Source organism: Salvelinus fontinalis, unplaced genomic scaffold (assembly GCF_029448725.1).
Source record: "Salvelinus fontinalis isolate EN_2023a unplaced genomic scaffold, ASM2944872v1 scaffold_1544, whole genome shotgun sequence".
Lineage (NCBI taxonomy): Eukaryota > Metazoa > Chordata > Actinopteri > Salmoniformes > Salmonidae > Salvelinus > Salvelinus fontinalis.
The window spans coordinates 12,829-36,215 of record NW_026601753.1 but is presented as its reverse complement, the minus strand read 5'-3'; the positions used below and the strand labels follow the sequence as shown (position 1 = coordinate 36,215).

The 23,387-nt window shown below is 40.3% G+C and overlaps 2 protein-coding genes across 2 annotated transcripts; both read right to left on the bottom strand.

Annotated features, from left to right (window-relative positions):
- Positions 1-38: 38 nt before the first annotated feature.
- Positions 39-1,767, bottom strand: LOC129849589 (cilia- and flagella-associated protein 251-like; the record flags this gene model as incomplete). The annotated part of the gene is made up of 2 exons (XM_055916396.1): positions 1,063-1,767; positions 39-149 (listed from the first exon to the last, which is right to left on the bottom strand). Coding segments are annotated over exons 1-2 (553 nt in total), but the record flags the coding sequence as incomplete, so codon positions are not given.
- Positions 1,768-4,597: 2,830 nt separating this feature from the next.
- Positions 4,598-19,645, bottom strand: LOC129849590 (zinc finger protein 239-like). Its single transcript, XM_055916397.1, has 4 exons — positions 19,121-19,645; positions 18,605-18,702; positions 18,294-18,471; positions 4,598-7,321 (listed from the first exon to the last, which is right to left on the bottom strand). Exons 1-4 carry the CDS (start codon positions 19,287-19,289, stop codon positions 6,618-6,620), a joined length of 1,149 nt encoding a protein of 382 aa, XP_055772372.1. The 5' UTR covers positions 19,290-19,645; the 3' UTR covers positions 4,598-6,617.
- Between the last annotated feature and the right edge of the window lie 3,742 nt (positions 19,646-23,387).

The window sequence follows — 23,387 nt, the reverse complement described above, 5'->3', positions numbered from 1 at the left end:
CCAGACCCCTATAGAGCAAGCGGTATACTAGACCAGACCAAGCTGTACCATCTGGTGTTCTGTTCTGGAGAGACTCTTCTCTGACTCGTCAGCATCAGGATGTTGTTGAGGCTCCCCAGAGGATCCACCATAGTCATGTCTCTCTCCTGCTTGAATGACAACATCAAACAGACACTCAACTTATAACCGTCTATTACAATCATAGGGTCTCAAAAAAAATGGTAACTTTCATCATGATTTTTAAATATATTGTTTGTGATGCAAATGTGAAAGGGTGACTTTCACGTATACTTGAGTCATTTTCTATTAAGGTATCTTTACTTATATTCAAGTATGACAATTGGGTACTTTTTCCACCACTGTGATTCATTGGGTCTTACAATAGGCATGAATGTGTCTAAAAAGGGCCTATAAAATATTATTTGTGATGCAAATGTTAAAGGGTCGTTCCACTAAATGGGTGCCTTTTGTATCCCTTTGATATTTTAAGTAGAAATTATGCAACAATATTGAATTTTAAAAGCCTGTTATATTAGATGAGGGGAACTTTAATATAGACCACATGGAGAATTCAATACATCTAATTTAAAAGTCCCCAAAATAAATGTACCAATGGCAGATTGAACCTTTAAGAATGTATACAGTAGGAAACGGGTGGGTATAATTTGTGGAACGTTCCAACAGGAATCTGTTCCAAAAACTTCGTAAATGACAAGGATGCCAACAAACAACGCATACAAAGTAGCATGATCAATTCACCTAGCTAACTAGCTGCCAAAAGGGCATCAACTCACCATGTAGCTTATTCTTAATGTTTGTCCATAGGCTACCAGAGTGAGGACAGACATTTTTCAGAATAAACGTGGTGAGTGAAACACTTTATGAAATAGCCCACTCCCTACCCGGTATCCTATTCTGCCGCTATACAACTGTGTATGCGTTGTTTGTTGGCATCCTTGCTCGAAACATATTCAAGTATAGAACTTCAGTAGAATGCCCCTTAAAACCACACATTAGTTCAACAACTGCATAGTTTGTGCCCATGTTTAAGAAAGTACTCACTGGTGTTAATCGGATCTTCTGTCTCCTCCTCTTTCACTCCAAAAACGTCTTCCTCCTTCACCTTTATTGAGATAGCCTCCTCTTCCTCCTCCTTTTTCATTCTGAAAGGTTCTTTCTCTTCTTCCTTCACTATAACAGCCTCTTCTTCCTTCACTATAACAGCCTCTTCTTCCTTCACTATAACAACCTCTTCTTCCTTCACTATAACAGCCTCTTCTTCCTTCACTATAACAGCCTCTTCTTCCTTCACTATAACAGCCTCTTCTTCCTTCACTATAACAGCCTCCTCTTCCTCCTTTTTCATTCTGAAAGGTTCTTTCTCTCCTTTCACTGTAATACCCTCCTCTTCTTCTTTCACGACAATGTTCAGCGCCAGAGCTTCTTTCTCCGTCCAGCAGACCTCCTCTTCTTTAGCAGGGGAGGAGTAGTTTAGTGAGTTCATGGTCCGGGATGTTAGCTAGTTAACATTGGCGACTAGCCTAGTGCTAGGCTCAGCATCAATCTTTAACAAGTTTGCAAATTGAACAAGCAAATTAGGTTAAAGTTAACCAGTTAATACGTCTACAGAATTGTGTTTACAACAGTGAGATTAGCTAATGTACATAAACGTGGTCTAAAGCGTCAATCTTTCAGTTTTATGTTGGCTTGCAAGCTACCGAGGCGGTTGAAAGAGTAGCCGCGTTGTTGTTCCTGAAGAAGCGACCCGTCCAGTAAATTACACGTCACGCAAGAAGCATCGTCTGAAAGACGCACTTCGCCATCTGCTGACTGGAGTGGGTAACGCAGTTTGGAAACAAGTTACTACACTTTTGTATTGGAAAGAACGTCATAATAATTTAACAATAAGCTGATGTTTTTTCTCTTACGTCTTACAAATAATACTTTCCTGTACATAGAAGTAGAAGCTTAATATGAACATGTGGATGATGAATAAATACTTCCATGAATAGGTAGTGTGTTAAAGCACATTTGCTCTGTTAATTTTTCACATTCGTTTTTATCTAGATGTGACCATACTACTCCCTTAAAGCCACGCTCTATAAGATACAAATCATCCTGTAAACAATAGAGCAAATACGGTGAAGCATTGTGGTGGCAGCATCATGCTGTGGGGTTGTTTTTCAGCGGCAGGGACTGGGAGACTAGTCATGATCGAGGGAAAGATGAACAGACTGGAGCAAAGGTTCACCTTCCAACAGAACAACAATCCTAAGCACACAGCCAAGACAACGCAGAAGTGGCTTCGGGACAAGTCTCTGAATGTCCTTGAGTGACCCAGCCAAAAATACAAGTGTACCCAAGAATACTCTAGGCTGTAATTGCTGCCAAAGATGCTTCAACAAAGTACTGAGTAAAGGGTCTGAATACTTATGTAAATGTTATATTTCAGTTTTTAATTATAAAATACATTTGCAAAAATTTCTAAAACCCTGTCTTTGCTTTATCATTATGGGGTGTTGTGTGTAGATTGAAGAGGAAAACATCCCAATTTAATCAATTTTAGAATAAGGCTGTATCATAACAAAATGTGGAAAAAGTCAGGAGGTCTGAATACCTCCCGAATGCACTGTAAGTGATTGTGTATGTAGACCAGAATATCAGGAACAGGCTGGATGTGAGAAGGAGGATGGCATCTCACTGCCATTCAGCATTCAGGAAGTAAACTGAAAATGCCAATTCTCTTCTATGGTTTTCAATGAGGAATATGTGGAATTGGAATTTGGTTTACTTCTTGAATTGACTGGAATTGAAATGGAATTAACTCCAACCCTGGTTTTACTACAAAGCTGTCAACGTCATCATTTAGTCAATCGATGTTATAATGCATAACGCTCACAGATGTGCTTGTTCTCATTCAGACTACATTTTCTAATTGAATAACAGAATAGAAGAAAAACATTGTATTATGCACCTGAATAACTTTCGACATGGACATCCTGGTTGATTCTCTGCTCGACAACACTGACTGTGAATCAATCTGGTTGATTCTCTGGTTGATTCTCTGCTCAACAACACTGACTGGGGTGTATTATGACATCATATAGAACTACTCAGACATTCCAAATATCACTTGATTATCAGAGGGGTGTATTATGACATCAGATAGAACTACTCAGACATTCCAAATATCATATGATTATCAGAGGGGTGTATTATGACATCAGATAGAACTACTCAGACATTCCAAATATCATATGATTATCAGAGGAGTGAATTATGACATCAGATAGAACTACTCAAACATTCCAAATATCATATGATTATCAGAGGGGTGTATTATGACATCAGATAGAACTACTCAGACATTCCAAATATCATATGATTATCAGAGGAGTGAATTATGACATCAGATTGAACTACTCAGACATTCCAAATATCATATGATTATCAGAGGGGTGTATTATGACATCAGATAGAACTACTCAGACATTCCAAATATCACTTGATTATCAGAGGGGTGTATTATGACATCAGATAGAACTACTCAGACATTCCAAATCAGGCTTCATCCATATCATGAAGGTGGATATTGATCCAACCATTTCAAAAGTAATGACCGGGCTGACGGAAACAGGATATGCACTTTTATAAATGCCAACAGACAATTCGTTAGTTTGTTTGACAAGTTGTTAGTTGTCTTTTTGTGTCAGTAAAAAATGTATAAGCGAGAAATGGAGGTGGAAACGGCTTTATAAGCAAACGTTTCTATAATAACTGTCAGTGTCTCTTATTACTTATTACTATCATAAGAAAGACTCCGCATACAAGGAATGGAACTGCAGCTTCACATTTACTAAAACGAGTTAGTACCAGATTAACATAGAACAACACTGCGCATGACCAAGGGTTCTCCGTTCTTAAAGGGGACATCAGTAATTAACAGAACATTACCTTCTCTTATTCAATCAGACTTTAACCAAACCACAACTGAAACACTTCCCAGAACTTGTTGTAGTTATTTTGTATCTTTTTAATTTGAACTTGAACAGTTCGTTTTTGTTTGTGTTTGTTTATAAGTCCAGTCTGTCTGGTGGACGGTGCCTTCGTTCTGGGCAGCGCCTAAGATTGAAAAGTGAAATTTGTAAGGCTTCTTTCTCCCTGTGTGTATACGCTCATGAGCTTTCCGCTTCCCTAACTCTGTAAAACTCCTTCCACACTGAACGCAATGGTATGGCTTCTCCCCTGTGTGTATTTCGCTCATGATATTTCATGTTTCCTAACATGTTAAAACTCTTTCCACAATGGGAGCAGTGGTACATCCCTGTTAGTGAACATTTATCCTTTGCCAAGATAATCCATCCACCTGACAGGTGTGGCATATCAAGAATCTGATTAAACAGCATTATCATTACACATGTGCACCTTGTGCCGGGGACAATAAAAGGCCACAAAAATGTGCAGTTCTGTCACATAACACAATGCACAGATGTCTCATAGGGAGCGGGCAATTGGCATGCTGACTGCAGGAATGTCCATTGAGGCGGTTGCCAGGGGATTTTATGTACAGCACCAGTCAAAAGTTTGGACACACCTACTCATTCAAGGGTTTTTCTTTATTTTCACTATGAAATAAGACATATGGAATCAGTAACCAAAAAAAGTGTTAAATAAATCAAAATATATTTTAGATTCTTCAAACTTGCCACCTTTTGCCTTGATGACAGCTTTGCAACACTCCTGGCTTTCTCTCAACCAACTTCACCTGGAATGCTTTTCCAACAGTCTTGTAGGAGTTCCAACACATGCTGATAATGCTGTTGGCCACTTTTCCTAACCTCTGTGGTCCAATTCATCCCAAACAATCTCAATTGGATTGAGGTCAGGTGATTGTGGAGGCCAGGTCATCTGATGCAGCACTCCATCACTCTCCTTTGTCAAATAACTATATCACAATCTAATTTTTCTCTCTCTCAATCTCCAAATCTCTACTCCTTATCTCATCTCTCTCCTCTCTCTACTCTCAATCTCTCCCATCTCTTGGGGCAGAACACTGGCTTTTATCTTCAGGTGACAATGGTGATTAGTGTCAGCTGCTTCTTGACGAGGGGGCGGGGTCAGCTCCAATCATCAATTAGCCTGGGGTAGACCAATCAGCTGGTTGGGGAGTACTTCCGGAAGCCATCTCCTGAAACACACACTCAAATACAAAACAGAACACAGAAACTGGGGAACGTAACACGCCCACCACAAAAATTGCAAACATACAGTTTGTAATAACAAAAACCAACGCTTCCCCAGTTAGTAAACCCGTGATAGAGCGTCAGCAACCACATTCGCTGAGCCCTTCATATAGGCTATCTGTACATTATTGTTAATAGGAACTGGTTACCTGACCTGGATTTCGGCAACGGACCTACACAATCAACTATCACTCTTTCAAAACGGTTCCCCCACCACAGGAATCGGGTAGAGCGGTGCTCTAGGAACTGTTTGATTCGATTTCCCAGTGAGTTGACATACGTGACACGTTTTACAAAATTGGACCACGTCAGACTTCAAACCTGGCCAGAAAAAATTACGAAGGACCCGGTTATAAGTCTTTGTGATCCCCAAATGTCCAGACCACGCCTGGTCATGGGCGAGTGACAGCACCTGCTGTCGGAACGGTGTAGGAACAACCACTTGACACACTTCACTCCAGTCATTAACGGTGTCATGAGCTGCCCATTTACGCATCAAAACTCCTGCTTCCATAAAGTAGGCAGTCTCTCTAGTTTTAGCTTCCTCAATGGAAATTACCGAAGCAAAACACTTGCGAAGACTGGTGTCTCCTTTTTTGACATTCAATCACCTTCTCAGGGGTGACAGACAAAAGAATGTCATGTAATTGGGGTGCGATTTCGCAGTCCTCTGCCTTAGTTTTTACAGGAGTAAAAACTGTCGGACTTGCAGAAGGAATACTCGGTGCATTGTCTTCTACTTCAACATTCTCAAAAATGGAACTAGCCAAATCCACCACATCTCCAAGCTTGCGAGATTGTGCCCTCGTTAAGACACAAGCAGGAAAAACATGTGGAAATGCTTGAACCAATTTCTCATCTGCAATTTTGATTTCTGGGTTGTCTACTACCTCTAACACAGGAGTAACGTTACCACCAGCAATATCATTCCCTAATAGCAATGTGACTCCTGTGTTAGAGGTAGTAGACAACCCAGAAATCAAAATTGCAGATGAGAAATTGGTTCAAGCATTTCCACATGTTTTCTTACACAGCCTGGACGTGTGTTGGGTCATTGTCCTGTTGAAAAACAAATGATAGTCCCACTAAGTCCAAAACAGATGGGATATCGCTGCAGAATGCTGTGGTAGCTGCTGGTTAAGTGTGCCATAAACTGAAAATAAAATCACTGACAGTGTCAACAGCAAAGCACCCGCACACCTCCTTCTCTATGCTTCACGGTGGGAACCCCACATGCGGAGATCCTACTCTGCATCTCACAAAGACATGGTGGTTGGAATTAAATTTGGACTCATCTGTCCCACCATGTATTGGGCATTCTCCTGTCCTATGACCTACTGTTCAGAAGCCTACATCTGTCCTATGTCATACTGTTCAACAGCCTACACCCTTACCTCCTGTGTGGTTTATCTCATGTCTTCTCAGGTTACCCAACTCCTTAAAACTCTTTTCACACTGGGAGCAGTGGTAAGGCTTCTCCCCTGTGTGTATTCTCTCATGTGTTTTCAGGTTACATAACTGGGCAAAACTTTTTCCACACTGGGAGCAGTGGTAAGGCTTCTCCCCTGTGTGTATTCTCTCATGTCTTTTCAGGCCACTTAAGTGGTTACTACCCTTTCCACACTGGGAGCAGTGGTACGGCTTTTCTCCTGTATGTATTGTCTCATGAATTTTCAGGCCCCCTAACCTTGTAAAACTCTTTGCACACTGTGAGCAGTGGTATGGCTTCACACATGGGTGTATTCTGTCATGTTGGATCAGGTGTCCTTTCTGGTTGAAACTCCTTGCATGTATTCTCTCATGTTTTTTCAGGTATCCTCTCTGGTTATAGCTCTTTCCACACTGGGAGCAGTGGTATGGCTTTTCTCCTGTATGTATTCTCTCATGTTGTTTCAGGTATCCTTTGTGGTTAAAATTCTTTCCACACTGGGCGCAGTGGTACGGCTTTTCTCCTGTATGTATTCTCTCATGTTGTTTCAGGTCCCGTAACTGTTTAAAACCCTTTCCACAGTGGGAGCAGTGGTGTCCTCTTGCTGGTTTGGACGTCTCTGGCTCTTCCTCGGAGTCTGGTCTTTCTCCTGTCAAAGACAAACAGAGTGTTTATTTAAATAGAGACCTGAATGAAACCTCCACATGATAAAACGGCCTTGCTACGAGGGTAAATCCTAATCAGATCCCTCAATAATCTGAGGCCAGTTTTAATCTTTGTGTGATTTTAAAACAAATGTTGTAGAGCTTCCTGGTAATTACTGATATGTTTACATTACTTATTTTATTCATTCTGTTTTTACAAGTCAGAACACAAAAAATAAACAGTTCTAGGACACTCAAGACACAGACATCGCTGGATTCCTATCGAGTAGGTGGTTCTTAATATATAACCTTCATAGCTGTATGATACAGAATCCAACCTACACACTTCCTTAAAACTTCTTGTCAATAGGGGGAGCTGTTAGCATTATTTTTTTGATTGTTGTTTACAAATTAAACTGCCTCTTACTCAATTCTTGCTCGTACAATATGCATATTCTTATTATTATTGGATAGAAAACACTCTCTAGTTTCTAAAACCGTTTGAATTATGTCTGTAAGTGAAAGAGAACTGGACTTAGAGCACTTATCCTATGTCTGTGTGAGAATGGCAAATTTTATCATCTGCTCTGAGAGCTGTCTTTAACTTTGCCTGTCTTCTATTGGTTGAGATGCACTGCATACGCTTTCCCCTGGGTGTCAGCGAATAGAGGGCCTTCAAATGGAGTCTCTACACAGTTCAGAAAGTCTATAAATTGGTTGGAACCGAGATGACCAGCCTTTTGGAACTGCGCCCTGACGCAAAGAGCGACTTGCCATGTCTTTTTAGAATCTCTGGTTTTAGAAACTAGATATATCCGGCTCTATTTTTATTCGCTATAGGCTTTAAAGACATCATAATCTTGTTATTTTAAACCGATAGTTATCAGTTTATGTCAATATATAGCGATTTTCGGCCATTTCATTTTGTGACGTTGTAGAAAGTTGGGTATCTCTCTCTCAAATGCCATGGTGTACTGCTAATTGCTACTTCGAAGGAAACATTCTCCAACCCAGCAACGATTCTTTTGGCCAACGGACACCTTTACCAAGATTCTGATGGGAGTTCAGCTAATAGTAAGTACTATTTATGCTGATAAATCGTTGGTCTGTTGAAAAAGTAAAATGTAAATGACGCCATAGCGCAACGCTACACGGAAAATTATCGCACCCTGTATTGTACCCAGTATTGCGCAGTAAGGTTAATTTTAAAAATGTAATTCAGCGATTGCATTAAGAACGAATTTGTCTTTCAATTGCTGTCCAACTTGTATTTTTTTAGTCAAGTTTATGAATAGTTTGATAAAAATAGGTGTCTTTCCAAGATGGCGCCGTGCAGATTGCTTGAGTAGTTGGACAGTATTTCCATTGTATAAGCACGATTTGTGACGCTAAATATGCATATTTTCGATCAAACTCTATATGGATTGTGTAATATGATGTTACAGGACTGTCATCTGAAGAATTCTGAGAAGGTTAGTGAAAAAATTAATAGCGTTTGGTGGTTTATAACGTTATTGCTATTTTTGGCTTGAATCAATGCTACTGTGTGACTGACTATTGTAGTAAGCTAAGATAACGCTATATTGTGTTTTCGCTGTAAAACACTTAGAAAATCTGAAATATTGGCTATATTCACAAGATCTGTGTCTTTCATCTGCTGTACGCTGTGTATTTTTAAGAAATGTTTTATGATGAGTAATTAGCTAATACACGATGGTCTCTGTAGTTATTCTAGTCGCTTTGGGGAGAGTTGGGATGGTGGCTGCAATGGTAAACTCTGATTTATACCTGAAATATGCACATTTTTCTAACAAAACATATGCTATACAATAAATATGTTATCAGACTGTCATCTGATGAGGTTGTTTCTTGGTTAGTGGCTATGTTTATCTTTATTTGGCCGAATATGTGATAGCTACTGATGCAGTAAGAAAATGGTGGAGTAAAAAAAAAGTTGTCTTTTGCTAACGTGGTTAGCTAATAGATTTACATATTTTGTCTTCCCTGTAAAACATTTTAAAAATCAGAAATGATGGCTTTATTCACAAGATCTGTATCTTTCAGTTGGTGTCTTGGACTTGTGATTTAATAATATTTAGATGCTACTATTTACTTGTGACGCTATGCTAGCTATGCTAGTCAGTGGGGGGTGGTGGGGGGTGCTCCCGGACCCGGGTTTCTGAGGTGGTAGAAGTTAAACCTAAAATAAGTAAAGTAATTTTAAGTGGAAGTCTAAAACTTGTTTTTACATCGAAGACACAAAGCACATCAGTAACATCTCCCCGTTGTCGAAAGGGTTCGAAACGCTATTGAAAAGGCCAATTTATTTAGACGTTCACAAATGTTCAACATTTTGACTAAACGCTGATGTCGTTAACTTTTTGGGTAAAGTAAAAAAATAGGGTGAAATATTTTGGGTAGATGTTCCTAAAACTGATAGTAACTATATATAAACTCAGCAAAAAAAGAAACGTCCTCTCACTGTCAACTGCGTTTATTTTCAGCAAACTTAACATATGTTCAAACAAATATTTACACAAGATTCAACAACAGACATAAACTGAACCAGTTTCACACACATGTGACTAACAGAAATGGAATAATGTGTCCCTGAACAAAGGGGGGTTCAAAATCAAAAGTAACAGTCAGTATCTGGTGTGGCCATCAGCTGCATTAAGTACTGCAGTGCATCTCCTCATGGGCTGCACCAGATTTGCCAGTTCTAGGTGTGAGATGTTACCCCACTCTTCCACCAAGGCACCTTCAAGTTCGGACATTTCTGGGGGGGAATGGCCCAAGCCCTCACCCTCCGATCCAACAGGTCCCAGACATGCTCAATGGGATTGAGATCCGGGCTCATTGCTGGCCATGGCAGAACACTGGCATTCCTGTCTTGCAGGAAATCATGCACAGAATGAGCAGTATGGCTGGTGGCATTGTCATGCTGGAGCGTCATGTCAGGATGAGCCTGCAGGAAGGGTACCACATAAGGGAGGAGGATGTCTTCCCTGTAACGCACAGCGTTGAGATTGCCTGCAATGACAACATGCTCAGTCCGATGATGCTGTGACACCGCCCCAGACCATGACGGACCCTCCACCTCCAAATTGATCCCAATCCAGAGTATAGGCCTCAGTGTAACGCTCATTTATCCTTTGACGATAAACACAAATCCGACCATCACCCCTGGTGAGACAAAACCGCGACTCGGCAGTGAAGCACACTTTTTGCCAGTCCAGTCTGGTCCAGCGACGGTGGGTCTGTGCCCATAGGCAACATTGTTGCCGGTGATGACCTGCCTTATAACAGGCCTACAAGCCCTCAGTCCACTCTCTCTCTGTCCTCAATAGGTTGTCTAAGCACTGATGGAGGGGTTGTGCGTTCCTGGTGTAACTCGGGCAGTTTTATTTTTTTGAATTTTACCCCCCAATTTTGTGGTATCCAATTGTTAGTAGTTACTATCTTGTCTCATCGCTACAACTCCCGTACGGGCTCGGGAGAGACGAAGGTCGAAAGCCATACGTCCTCCGAAACATAACCCAACAAAGCCGCACTGCTTCTTAACACAGCGTGCATCCAACCCGGAAGCCAGTCGCACCAATGTGTCGGAGGAAACACCGTGCACCTGGCGACCTTGGTTAGCGTGCACTGCGCCCGGCCCGCCACAGGAGTCGTTGGTGCGCGATGAGACAAGGATATCCCTACCGGCCAAACCCTTCCTAACCCGGACGACGATAGGCCAATTGTGCGTCGCCCCACGGACCTCCCGGTCGCAGCCGGCTGCGACAGAGCCTGGGCGCGAACCCAGAGTCTCTGGTGGCACAGCTAGCGCTGCGATGCAGTGCCCTAGACCTAACTCAGGCAGTTGTTGTTGCCATCCTGTACCTGTCCCGCAGGTGTGATGTTCGGATGTACCGATCCTGTGCAGGTGTTGTTAGACGTGGTCTGCCACTGCGAGGACGATCAACTGTCCGTCCTGTCTCCCTGTAGCTCTGTGTTAGGCGTCTCACAGTACGGACATTGCAATTTATTGCCCTGGACACATCTACAGTCCTCATGCTTCCTTGCAGCATGCCTAAGGCACATTCAGGCAGATGAGCAGGCACCCTGGGCATCTTTCTTTTGGTGTTTTCAGAGTCCGTAGAAAGGCCTCTTTGATGTCCTAAGTTTTCATAACTGTGACCTTAATTGCCTACTGTCTGTAAGCTGTTAGTGTCTTAACGACCGTTCCACAGGTGCATGTTCACTAATTGTTTATGATTCATTGAACAAGCATGGGAAACAGTGTTTAACCTCTAATTCCTCCCAAACCCGGATCCGGGAGCACCCCCATCAGTAAAAAAGATGACTAGCATAGCCTAGCATAGCGTCACAAGTAAATACTAGCATCTAAATATCATTAAATCACAAGTCCAAGACACCAGATGAAAGATACACATCTTGTGAATCCAGCCATCATTTCTGATTTTTAAAATGTTTTACAGGAAGACACAATATGTAAATCTATTAGCTAACCACGTTAGCAAAAGACACCACTTTTTTTACTCCACCAGTTTTTTACTCCATCAGTAGCTATCACAAATTCGACCAAATAAAGATATAAATAGCCACTAACCAAGAAACAACTTCATCAGATGACAGTCTGATAACATATTTATTGTATAGCATATGTTTTTTTAGAAAAATGTGCATATTTCAGGTATAAATCACAGTTCTACATTGCAGCTGCAATCTGAAATAGCGTCGATGCAGGCAGAATAATTACAGAGACCAACGTCAAATACCTAATTACTCATCATAAAACATTTCTGAAAAATACACAGCGTACAGCAAATGAAAGCCCAACATCTTGTGAATCCAGCCAATATGTCAGATTTTTTAAGTGTTTTACAGCGAAAACACAATATAGCATTATATTAGCTTACCACAATAGCCAGAAACACAACCGCATTTACCAGCAGCAAATGTTAGCGATCGTAACAATCCAGCAAAAGATATATAATTGGACTAACCTTCATATACTTCATCAGATGACAGTCCTGTAACATCATATTACACAATGCATATAGGTTTTGTTCGAAAATGTGCATATTTAGCAGCACAAATCGTGGTTATACAATGTGATCATTAGCAGCATTTCATGCATTCTGGCCGGCGCCATCTTGGAGAGGCACCTAATCTAATCGATAAATAATCGTAAACTTGACAAAAAAATATAGGTTGGACAGCAAATGAAAGATGCATTAGTTATTAATGCAACCGCTGTGTTAGATTTTTAAAATTAATGTTACTAGACATACAGTGTGCGTTACAGCCAGACCAGTGCCGCAATAATGGCGGACAAATCCTTTTTCATTTTACCACATAAATACGGAATAACATCATAAATAGCTCTTACTTTTGGACGAGCTTCCATCAGAATCTTGGGCAAGATGTCCTTTGTCCAAAAGAATCGTTGCTCGGTTGTAAAAAGTCCTCTTCAACTTTGGAACTAGCAGCTAACAATAGCTATGTGACGCCGACATGCCCAAATGTTCAAAACGCAATACTAAGGAAATTCCGAAAATGGCATAAACTGATATAACTCGGTTTAAAATAACTTCGTTATGATGTTTCTAGCACCTATATCGAATTAAATTACAGACGGATATATCTAAGGCCGATAACTGAGCGTTTCAAAATGCCATCCTGAGGTCTTGCTTTGCGTCATGACGAACGTCAAAAAGAAAGATCCCTCCGTTCCTTGTGGCTTTATAAGGTCTGAGATCTGCGTAGAAACTCCATTTCAATCCTCATTGGTTACTGACATCCAGGGGAAGGCGGGTGCAGTTCATGTCGACCCATAGGATACATACAGAGCTTTAAACTGATCTGAGAACAGAGCCTCGTTTTCAGACCTTCGCAGTTCCTGTCATGAATTTCGCTGCAGAAAGAGTTCTGTTTCACCCACAGACATAATTCAAACGGTTTTAGAAACTAGAGATTGTTTTCTATCCAATAGTAATAATAATATGCATATTGTACGAGCAAGAATTGAGTACGAGGCAGTTTAATTTGGGAACGATAAATGGTAACGTTGAAACAGCACCCCCTATATTGAGAAAAGGCTAAACCCTTTACAATGAAGATCTGTGAAGTTATTTTGGATTTTTACGAATGATCTTTGAAAGACAGGGTCCTGAAAAAGGGACGTTTCTTTTTTTGCTGAGTTTAGTAAGTCTATATATAGCCATATTATAAAGTCTGAAAAGGCTTGTTCATTCACATGGTCATGAAATAACATGTATCTAAAACTGATACTTTAATCAACAAAAATATAAATGCAACATGTAAAGTGTTGGTCCCATGTTTCACGAGCTGAAATAAAAGATCCCAGAATTTTTACATATGTACAAAAAGCTTTTTTTCTCTCAAATTGGGCATTGTCATTACACAGGTGCACCTTGTGCTAGGGGACAATAAAAGGCCACTCTAAAATGTGCAGTTTTGCCACACAACACAACGTCACAGATGTCTCAGAGAGACTGCGGAAATGTCCACTGGAGCTGTTGCCAGGGAATTTAATGTACAGTACCAGTCAAAAGTTTGACTTTTGACTGGTACTGCTCATTCAAGGGTTTTTCTTTATTTTTACTATTTTCTACATTGTAGAATAACAGTAAAGACATCAAAGCTATGAAAAAACATAAGGAATCATGTAACCAAAAAAGTGTTAAACAAATCAAAATATATTTTACAACTTATCGTGGGAAGCTTGTGGAAGGCTACCCAAAACGTTTGACCCAAGTTAAACAATTTTAAAGGCAATGCTACCAAATACTAATTGAGTGTATGTTAACTTCTGACCCACTGGGAATGTGATGAAAGAAATAGAAACTGAAATAAATAATTCTCTCAACTATTATTCTGACATTTCACATTCTTAAAATAAAGTGGCTAACTGAACTAAGACAGGGCATTTTTACTAGGATTAAATGTCAGGAATAGCGAAAAACTGAGTTTAAATGTATTTGGCTAAGGTGTATGTAAACTTCCGACTTCAACTGTAGATGAAAACTCTCTTGGTAGATGGTGTGGTCTACAGCTTATCATGAGATACTATAACTCAGGCGAACAAAACCTTGAGACTTCCTTAGATATTGTGCACAAGCTGTTGTTCACAAATATACATAGACCGTCACCCCTTGTCTTACCAGAGGCTACTGTTCTATCCTGCTGATACAGTGTTATGTCATCGTTCAGCCACGACTCGGTGGAACATATTCCAGTTTTTAATGTCCCGTTGGTAGGATATACGTGATCGTAGTTTGTCTATTTTATTATCCAATGATTGTACGTTGGCTAATAGTACCGATGGTAAAGGCAGATTACCCACTCGTCCCCAGATCCTTACAAGGCACTCCGACCTCTGTCCGCGATATCTCCGTCTCTTTCTCCTGCGAATTATGGGGATGAGGGCCTTGTCGGGTGTCTGGAGTAAATCCCTCTCGTCCGAATCATTAAAAAGAAAAATTCTTCCCCCAGTTCAAGGTGAGAAATCGCTGTTCTGATGTCCAGAAGCTCTTTTCGGTCATAAGAGACGGTAGCAGCAACATTATGGACAAAATAAGATACAAACAACGTGAAAAAACAAACTAAATAGCACGGTTGATTAGCAGCCCATAAAACGGCAGCCATCATCTCTGACGCCATTCTCTTTTATTTTATTATGTAATAGATAATATGGGTTGAAAAGTGTTTTTTTTCCTCAAGGTGAAAGACAAAGGCCAATAGCTTTAATAAAACAAATTTGTCCACACACTTTGTGGATTTCTGAATCATTTATTAACTGGCAAAGCAGAAAAGCGACGGCCGCATCCAGAAACGTCACAAGTCCCATTTTTGCAGCTGTTTCAGTACAACACTACAGGGAGAGAGAGGGGGAGAGGACAAACTCCACTGGACTAGTTTCATAGTATGGAATCACTTAGGAGTTTCTGGATGTTGGGTAAACTTCTCCTTTAAAGCATCATTGAGAAATAATTAATTAAAGTTGGAACATTTGTAGACTAGCGGTTAAGAGTGTTGGGCCAGTAACTGAAATGTCTCCGGTTCGAATCCCCACGCCGGAGAGTAGGAAAAATCTGCCGGTCTGCCCTTGAGCAAGGCAAATAACCCCAACAACAAGTGGTCCCCTGGGCGCCGATGACGTGGACGTCGATTAAGGCTGTCTCCAGCACCTCCCTGATTCAGAGGGGTTCAATGAGGAAGACACGTTTAGGGTGAATGGATTCAGTTGTACAACTGACTAGGTATCCCCTTTCCCTTCCCTTTTAATCATTAGACTCCATAATGTTTAAACATCAGATGCTACAGGCCTTCAACAATGGGTGTCATGAAGCATTACCACCTTTTCTGTAATATGAGTAGTATTTTGATTTAATTCAAACAATTCTGACATGAATTTTGAAAAATATGAATATTGAAAATATAAATGTTTAGATAAGTATTCAGACCCTTTGCTATGAGACTCGAAATTCAGCTCAGGTGCATCCTGTTTCCATTGATCATCCTTGAGATGTTTCTACAACTTTTCATACAATCGAATAGAATCCACAGATTGCGAGTTGAAGATAACTACTTTACTAAGAATGATATAGTATATATGGGATATTAGTAATTGACATACCCGTTCTCTCCAGATTCTCCCAACAATACTATTTATAGGTTTCCTGAACCTGAGAACAGAAACAGGCAATACCAAAATAAATGATCTAATGACTCTGCCTCCTCACAGCAAAATCTGCAGAGCTGGGAAGATTGTATGTATGTATGTATGATTGTATGATATATATATAACATTCTGTTGGTTGACAGAATTTTGTATAGTATTTTAAATTGAAAAATGTGAAGTTTTGAATCCGGTGTTGTTTTGCATATCAATTCATAAACCACGTGCCATGGAATTGGGTACATCGAAAATCTCTTCCCAACTATTTTGCAATTTATATGGCACAGCTGTCAGTTTTTTGGTCCTGAAATGAAATTGGTATATGCTTTTATTTATCATACTTTTCTTTAACCATTTACGTTCTTTAATACAGGGCCGACATACAAGCTCCTTACTTTTTTACCATTTTTGTGGTAATGCTGCAATTAGTTGAAAGCAGACATTTCCATATGTCTGTGTTAGCTGTGTGTGATATAACTCCACCAGTCCTATTTATGATATCATTCACTAAAATTATACCTTTTTTTAAATTTACATTTCTTAGAAAAATAAGTTTTTTTTAATCAATTAGTATATTTGAGTTTAACCACAATATTTGTTGTACCATGACTATATCCAACCCATCTCCATGTGTTGCCACTATCATGTATCCTACCATGACTATATCCAACCCTACTCCATGTAATGCCACTATCATGTATCCTACCATGACTATATCCAACCCTACTCCATGTGTTGCCACTATCATGTATCCTACCATGACTATATCCAACCCAACTCCATGTGTTGTCACTATCATGTATCCTACCATGACTATATCCAACCCTACTCCATGTGTTGCCACTATCATGTATCCTACCATGACTATATCCAACCCTACTCCATGTGTTGCCACTATCATGTATCCTACCATGACTATATCCAACCCTACTCCATGTGTTGCCACTATCATGTATCCTACCATGACTATATCCAACCCAACTCCATGTGTTGTCACTATCATGTATCCTACCATGACTATATCCAACCCAACTCCATGTGTTTCCACTATCATGTATCCTACCATGACTATATCCAACCCTACTCCATGTGTTGCCACTATCATGTATCCTACCATGACTATATCCAACCCAACTCCATGTGTTGCCACTATCATGTATCCTACCATGACTATATCAAACCCAGCTCCATGTTTTGCCACTATCATGTATCCTACCATGACTATATCCAACCCAACTCCATGTTCTGCCACTATCATGTATCCTACCATGACTATATCAAACCCTACTCCATGTTCTGCCACTATCATGTATTCTAGGTAAATGTTGCAATTCTTCAGTGATTCCTGGACCTGTGACCAAAAAACGAGCTACAGATGGACAGTACCAAAATAAATAATCTAATGACTGCCTCCTCGCAGCAAAATCTGCAGAGCTGGGAAGATTATATCCCCATATATAACATTCTATTGGTTGCAAGGATTTTGTATAATAATTTAAGCTTTGAATCCGGCATCACTTTGCGTGTCAATTCATAAACCATGTGCCATGGAATCAGTACATTGAAAATCTCTTGCCAACCATTTTGAAATTTATATGGAAAATTAAATGTATATGGCACAGCTGTCAGTTTTTTGGTCCTTAAATAGAACTTACAGTTCCATTTATCACAATGTTGGTCCTTAATGCAGGGCTGACAAGTTCCTGTTCTACAGTCTTGTAAAGATAGGGGGGTTGACTGGGACAGGCAATGTAACATCTATAATGTTTTGAGAAAATGTGTTTGTAAAACATGCACCTTACATCAGATCATCTTGAAACTTTCTCTCTAAATCTAACTTTCATCAAGATTTGATATGCCAACTAACAGAACTGTCTGATGTGGTGGAAATATACCAGCCAACTAACAGAACTCTGCTGGTTGTCCTGGTAACAGATACCAGTCTATCTTCATGTCAACTAACAGAACTATGCTGGTTGTCCTGGTAACAGATACCAGTCTATCTTCCTGTCAACTAACAGAACTCTGCTGGTTGTCCTGGTAACAGATACCAGTCTATCTTCATGTCAACTAACAGAACCCTGCTGGTTGTCCTGGTAACAGATACCAGTCTATCTTCCTGTCAACTAACAGAACTCTGCTGGTTGTCCTGGTAACAGATACCAGTCTATCTTCCTGTCAACTAGCAGAACTCTGCTCGTTGTCCTGGTAACAGATACCAGTGGGCAGATCTATTTTATTTGTTCAAACTAAACTACAGCACTTACTTTGATGAGTCAAATCTGATCCTTTCTTCTCTTCTCCTCCTCTCACAGTTCCACTCAGCCCTGTTGTTTTCCTGCAGTCCACCAGCAGCACAGACAACCTCTTCATACCCAGCAGTAAGGTGCTACCGGGAGAGGCACGACACGGGGACTCCAGGAGGGAGGAAGGGCTAGCGTTGTCCTGGTAACCATAAAGAGGGGACATAGACACATAACATTATGGATGCTGATGTCACTGTTGACAAAGTGCTTTACAGAAACCCAGCCCAGACCCAGATAGAGCAAGCTGTATGCTAGACCAGACCAAGCTGTACCATCTGGTGTTCTGATCTGGAGAGACTCTTCTCTGACTCATCAGCATCAGGATGTTGTTGAGGCTCCCCAGAGGATCCACAATAGTCATGTCTCTCTCCTGTGTGAATGACAACATCAAACAGATGGTAAACATATGACAATCTATTGCAATCACAGAGTCTTACAAGAGGCATGCATATGTCTAAAATGGCCACTTTCATCATGATTTTGTAATATATTCTTTGTGATGCAAATGTAAAAGGTTGTTCCACGAAATGGGTTCCTTTTGCATTCCTTTGATATTTTATGTAGAAATTATGCACCAGAATTGGATTGTAAAAATCCTGTTATACAAGATGAAGTGCGCTTTAATATAGACCACATGGAGAATAAAATAAATCGAATAAAAAAAAATATATGTACCAATGGCAGTACTGAACAACATATTCAAGTGTAGAACTTCAGTAGAATCCCCCTTTAAAACCCCACAGTTCAACAACTGCTGTTTGTGCCCCTGTTTTTAAGACAGTACTCACTGATGGTAATCGGATATTCTGACGACTCCTCCTCCCTTTTCACTCCTAAAACGTCTTCCTCCTCTTTTATTGAGATAGCCTCCTCTGCCTCTTTTACTCCAAAAGGTTCTTCCTCTTCTTTCACTACATTCTCCTCCTTCAATGTTACGGAATCTTCCTCCTTTTTCATTCTGAAAGCTTCTTCCTCTCCTTTCACCAGAACTTCTTTTCTCCGTCTAGTTTAGTGAGTTTATGCTCTGGGCGATTAGCCTGGTGCAGTATGAAGTTAACACATTCGCTAATTTAAGAAGCAAATTACGTTAAAATGAACTAGTAGATACGTAAACAGAATTGTGTTCTAAACACCAAGATTAATACACACAAGATTAGTCTAAAGAGCTTAAAGAGCTTAAATGCTCCGGTTTTATGTTCGCTAGCAAACCACCGCGTTGGTTGAATCAGAGGCCTTTTGTCGCTGTTGAAGAAGCCTCCCGCCCCGTCCATTAAATTATACGTCACGCAAGAAGCATTACCTGAAAAACTCACATTGCCTTCTGCTGACTGGAGTGGGTAACACAGATTGGAACAAAAATAAAGCAATGTCCAAAAAAGTAATTTAAAAACAACCAGATGTTATGTTATCTTACTTCTTACAGCCAATACTTTCCTCCAGGGCTGACCTGCCCATTAGGTGACCGATTGAAGAGGATTAGGTGACAGATTGAAGAGGGCGACATTAGCTTGGAATATGCCATCCTCGTCAAATTGACCAAGGCTCATCGCTAACAACACCTCACATAATTCTGCCCAAAAACAATGAAAACTTATCACCCAGTGGCATATGGACTATTTAGGTGAGTGTTGGTGTTTGTACATAAAGCAGTGCCCACTTTGCAAAAGGAAACATGAACAGATAGGACTCTACCTGTGTAGACCACATGCCCCTTTACCATCTTCTGGTTGTTGGAAAAGCTTTCCCCAAAACCTTGTCAATTAAATGTTAACTACAAAGTAGTCTATGCCTACCTGGCAGAATGATATCATGATTATTTGCATCAATCCAGTTGTGATTTGTTCAGCAAACTCTGCAATCACATGTGTGCTATAGAGACACCACTAACCAAGCAAGGCTCTTGCTGGTGCCACTTGAATTAAAGAGTATCTCCATACAAAAAATGAAAATGTCTTAGATTTTTCTCAGACTACAAAAGTTGTCTCCTTTTGTTGTTTTTTTATTAACAATGTGATTTTGAGAGCGAAAAACTGAAAAACAGGGACAAATCAGAAACCTGGAAAATTACTAAACGGAGAAAACGGAATTTGAGAAAATATATTAAATATTCTATTGGTTTTCTCTCATTATGTCACACCAGACTTCGCTTTGGCTCCCTCTCCTGTCCAGCTCAGGCATTCAGTGTTGCCGGCCTTCTAGCTGCTGCCGAATGTACTGCTGTCAAACGCCCTTCACTCATCAACCCCCGGACTTGTCTCGTCATCATTACACACACCTGGTTCCAATCGCCCCTCTATCACTGTATATATACACTCCCTCTGCCATTTTGTCTTTTGTGGGTCATTGTAAATGTCACTTGTTTTCCTGAGAGGAATCTCTCCTACTATTTCCTGAGTACTTTATATAGTTCAACCTGGGCCTTTTTGTTTATGAAGATATAATTTGAGCACAACAACGTTTGGGTTTTGTTCCGCTTTGATCTGTTGGTGCTGAAATAAATTCAGTCTTTCCAAACCTGAGACTGCATCCTTCCTACTCCTCTCTACACCAGTAACACATTATCTAGGATAGTGTAGAGCAGTGTTAACCAATCCTACTCCTCTCTATACCAGTAACACATTATCTAGGAGAGTGTAGAGCAGTGTTAACCAATCCTGCTCCTCTCTACACCAGTAACACATTATCTAGGAGAGTGTAGAGCAGTGTTAACCAATCCTACTCCTCTCTACACCAGTAACACATTATCTAGGAGAGTGTAGAGCAGTGTTAACCAATCCTACTCCTCTCTACACCAGTAACACATTATCTAGGAGAGTGTAGAGCAGTGTTAACCAATCCTACTCCTCTCTACACCAGTAACACATTATCTAGGAGAGTGTAGAGCAGTGTTAACCAATCCTACTCCTCTCTACACCAGTAACACATTATCTAGGAGAGTGTAGAGCAGTGTTAACCAATCCTACTCCTCTCTACACCAGTAACACATTATCTAGGATAGTGTAGAGCAGTGTTAACCAATCCTGATCCTCCACTACCCCCAACAGTAACACATTATCTAGGAGAGTGTAAAGCAGTGTTTCCCAATGCTGGTCCTCCAGTACCCCCAACAGTACACATGTTTACTGTTGTAGAGTAACAGCTGTATCCTGAAGTGACCTTTAACCTCCCTGCTCCTTAATACTTCTTCCATTGGATCAAAGCTTCAGCCAAGTAGGATACATGATAGTGGCAACACATGTAGTTGGGTTGGATTTAGTCATGGTAGGATACATGATAGAGGCAACACATGGAGTAGGGTTGGATATAGTAATGGTAGGATACATGATAGTGACAACACATGGAGTTGGGTTGGATATAGTCATGGTAGAATACATGATAGAGGCAACACATGGAGTAGGGTTGGATATAGTCATGGTAGGATACACGATAGTGGCAACACATGGAGTAGGGTTTGATAAATTCATGGTAGGATACATGATAGTGGCAACACATGGAGCTTGGTTGGATATAGTCATGGTAGGATACATGATAGTGGCATTACATGGAGTTGGGTTGGATATAGTCATGGTAGGATACATGATAGTGGCATTACATGGAGTTGGGTTGGATATAGTCATGGTAGGATACATGATAGTGGCAACACATGGAGTTGGGTTTGATATAGTCATGGTTAACAAAATACTTTACTCAACATATTGTGCAGCTTTCTGTCGCAGGATCTTTTTATGGGGGGGTGCCCTTTGTTGTTTACACATCACACACATGGTTATGGGCTTTAAAAAAGAAGACACCAGTACCATGTCAGATACAGATTAAATGTATTCATGTTTGAGTTTGCATCCCAATATGACACTTCATCACAGAAGACTGAAATGTAACAAAACTACTATTGTGTTTATTGAGCTGTACACTGAGATGCTCAGTTGGTCAATATTCCCCTCCAGTGATTCCCCAACATCTTGTCAACATGTGCCCCAAAAATGGTTCAGATATCTAATACCAGTCTATCTTTATAGACATGTATCCACAACAAGGCTTATTCCTCTCATATAGTCTGCAAAAAACGCTCCAAAATGTCACATTTTTTTTAACATCTTTATTTTCATGCATATAACTTGTCAAAAATCTTTTTTATTACCAAATTCAGTCTTTCGTGTGGACAATATTTTTTTCATGTTTTCATGACTGCTTGAGATTAGGTCCCTGAATGGTCAAAAAGCTCTTCAAATAGAAGTACGTTTATAGCACAAAATATCTTACAAGTCGGCCCTCTCTCACTCTCTCTCATCATGTCACAAGCTGAGAGGCTCCCAGAGGCAGGGCCATAAAAGGCCCCCAGCTCACTCAACTGCCCCTCCCCTCTCCAACAGCCATCAACCCAGAACATCCTGAAGACAGAACATCTAAAAGATCATCTGGGAATTCTTTCTTCCTCATGGAGCTTTTCAAAAGTGAGGTGAATATTCAATGTGATGTTTGTTCAGTGCATTCGGAAAGTATTCAGACCCCTTTACTTTTTCCACATTTTGTTACGTTACAGCCTTATTTGAAAATGGATTTAAAAAATATATATATATTCAGCAATCTACACACAATAGCCCATCATTTGGGGTGGCAGCTAGCCTATTGGTTAGAGCATTGGGCTAGTAACCATAAGGTTGATGGATCGAATCCCTGAGCTGACAAGGTAAAACTCTGTTGTTCTGACCCTGAACAAGGCACTGTTCAGCGGTAGGCCGTCATTGTAAATAAGAAATTGTTCTTAACTGACTTGCCTAGTTAAATATAAAACATCTAATTACAAAGCAAAAACAGGTTTTTAGAAACATTTATTAAAGATAAAAAATATACCTTTACAAAACAGTAAGTATTCAGACCCTTTATATGAGACTGTCAGGGTAAAAACCAAGCCATGAGGTAGAAGGAATGGTCTGTAGAGCTCCGAGACAGAATTGGGTCGAGGCACAGATCTTGGGAAGGGTCCCAACACATTTCTGCAGCATTGAAGGTCCCCAAGAACACAGTGGCCTCCATCATTCTAAAATGGAAGAAGTT

Coding starts and splice junctions, on each gene's coding strand:
- LOC129849590 (XM_055916397.1), bottom strand. CDS start 19,289: ATGAAAAAGGAGGAAGATTCCGTAACATTGAAGGAGGAGAATGTAGTG. Junction 18,472..18,604: donor CCAGATCAGAACACCAGATG/GTACAGCTTGGT, acceptor TATGGTTACCAG/GACAACGCTAGCCCTTCCTC. Junction 7,322..18,293: donor ATCAGATTTGACTCATCAAA/GTAAGTGCTGTA, acceptor TGTCTTTGACAG/GAGAAAGACCAGACTCCGAG.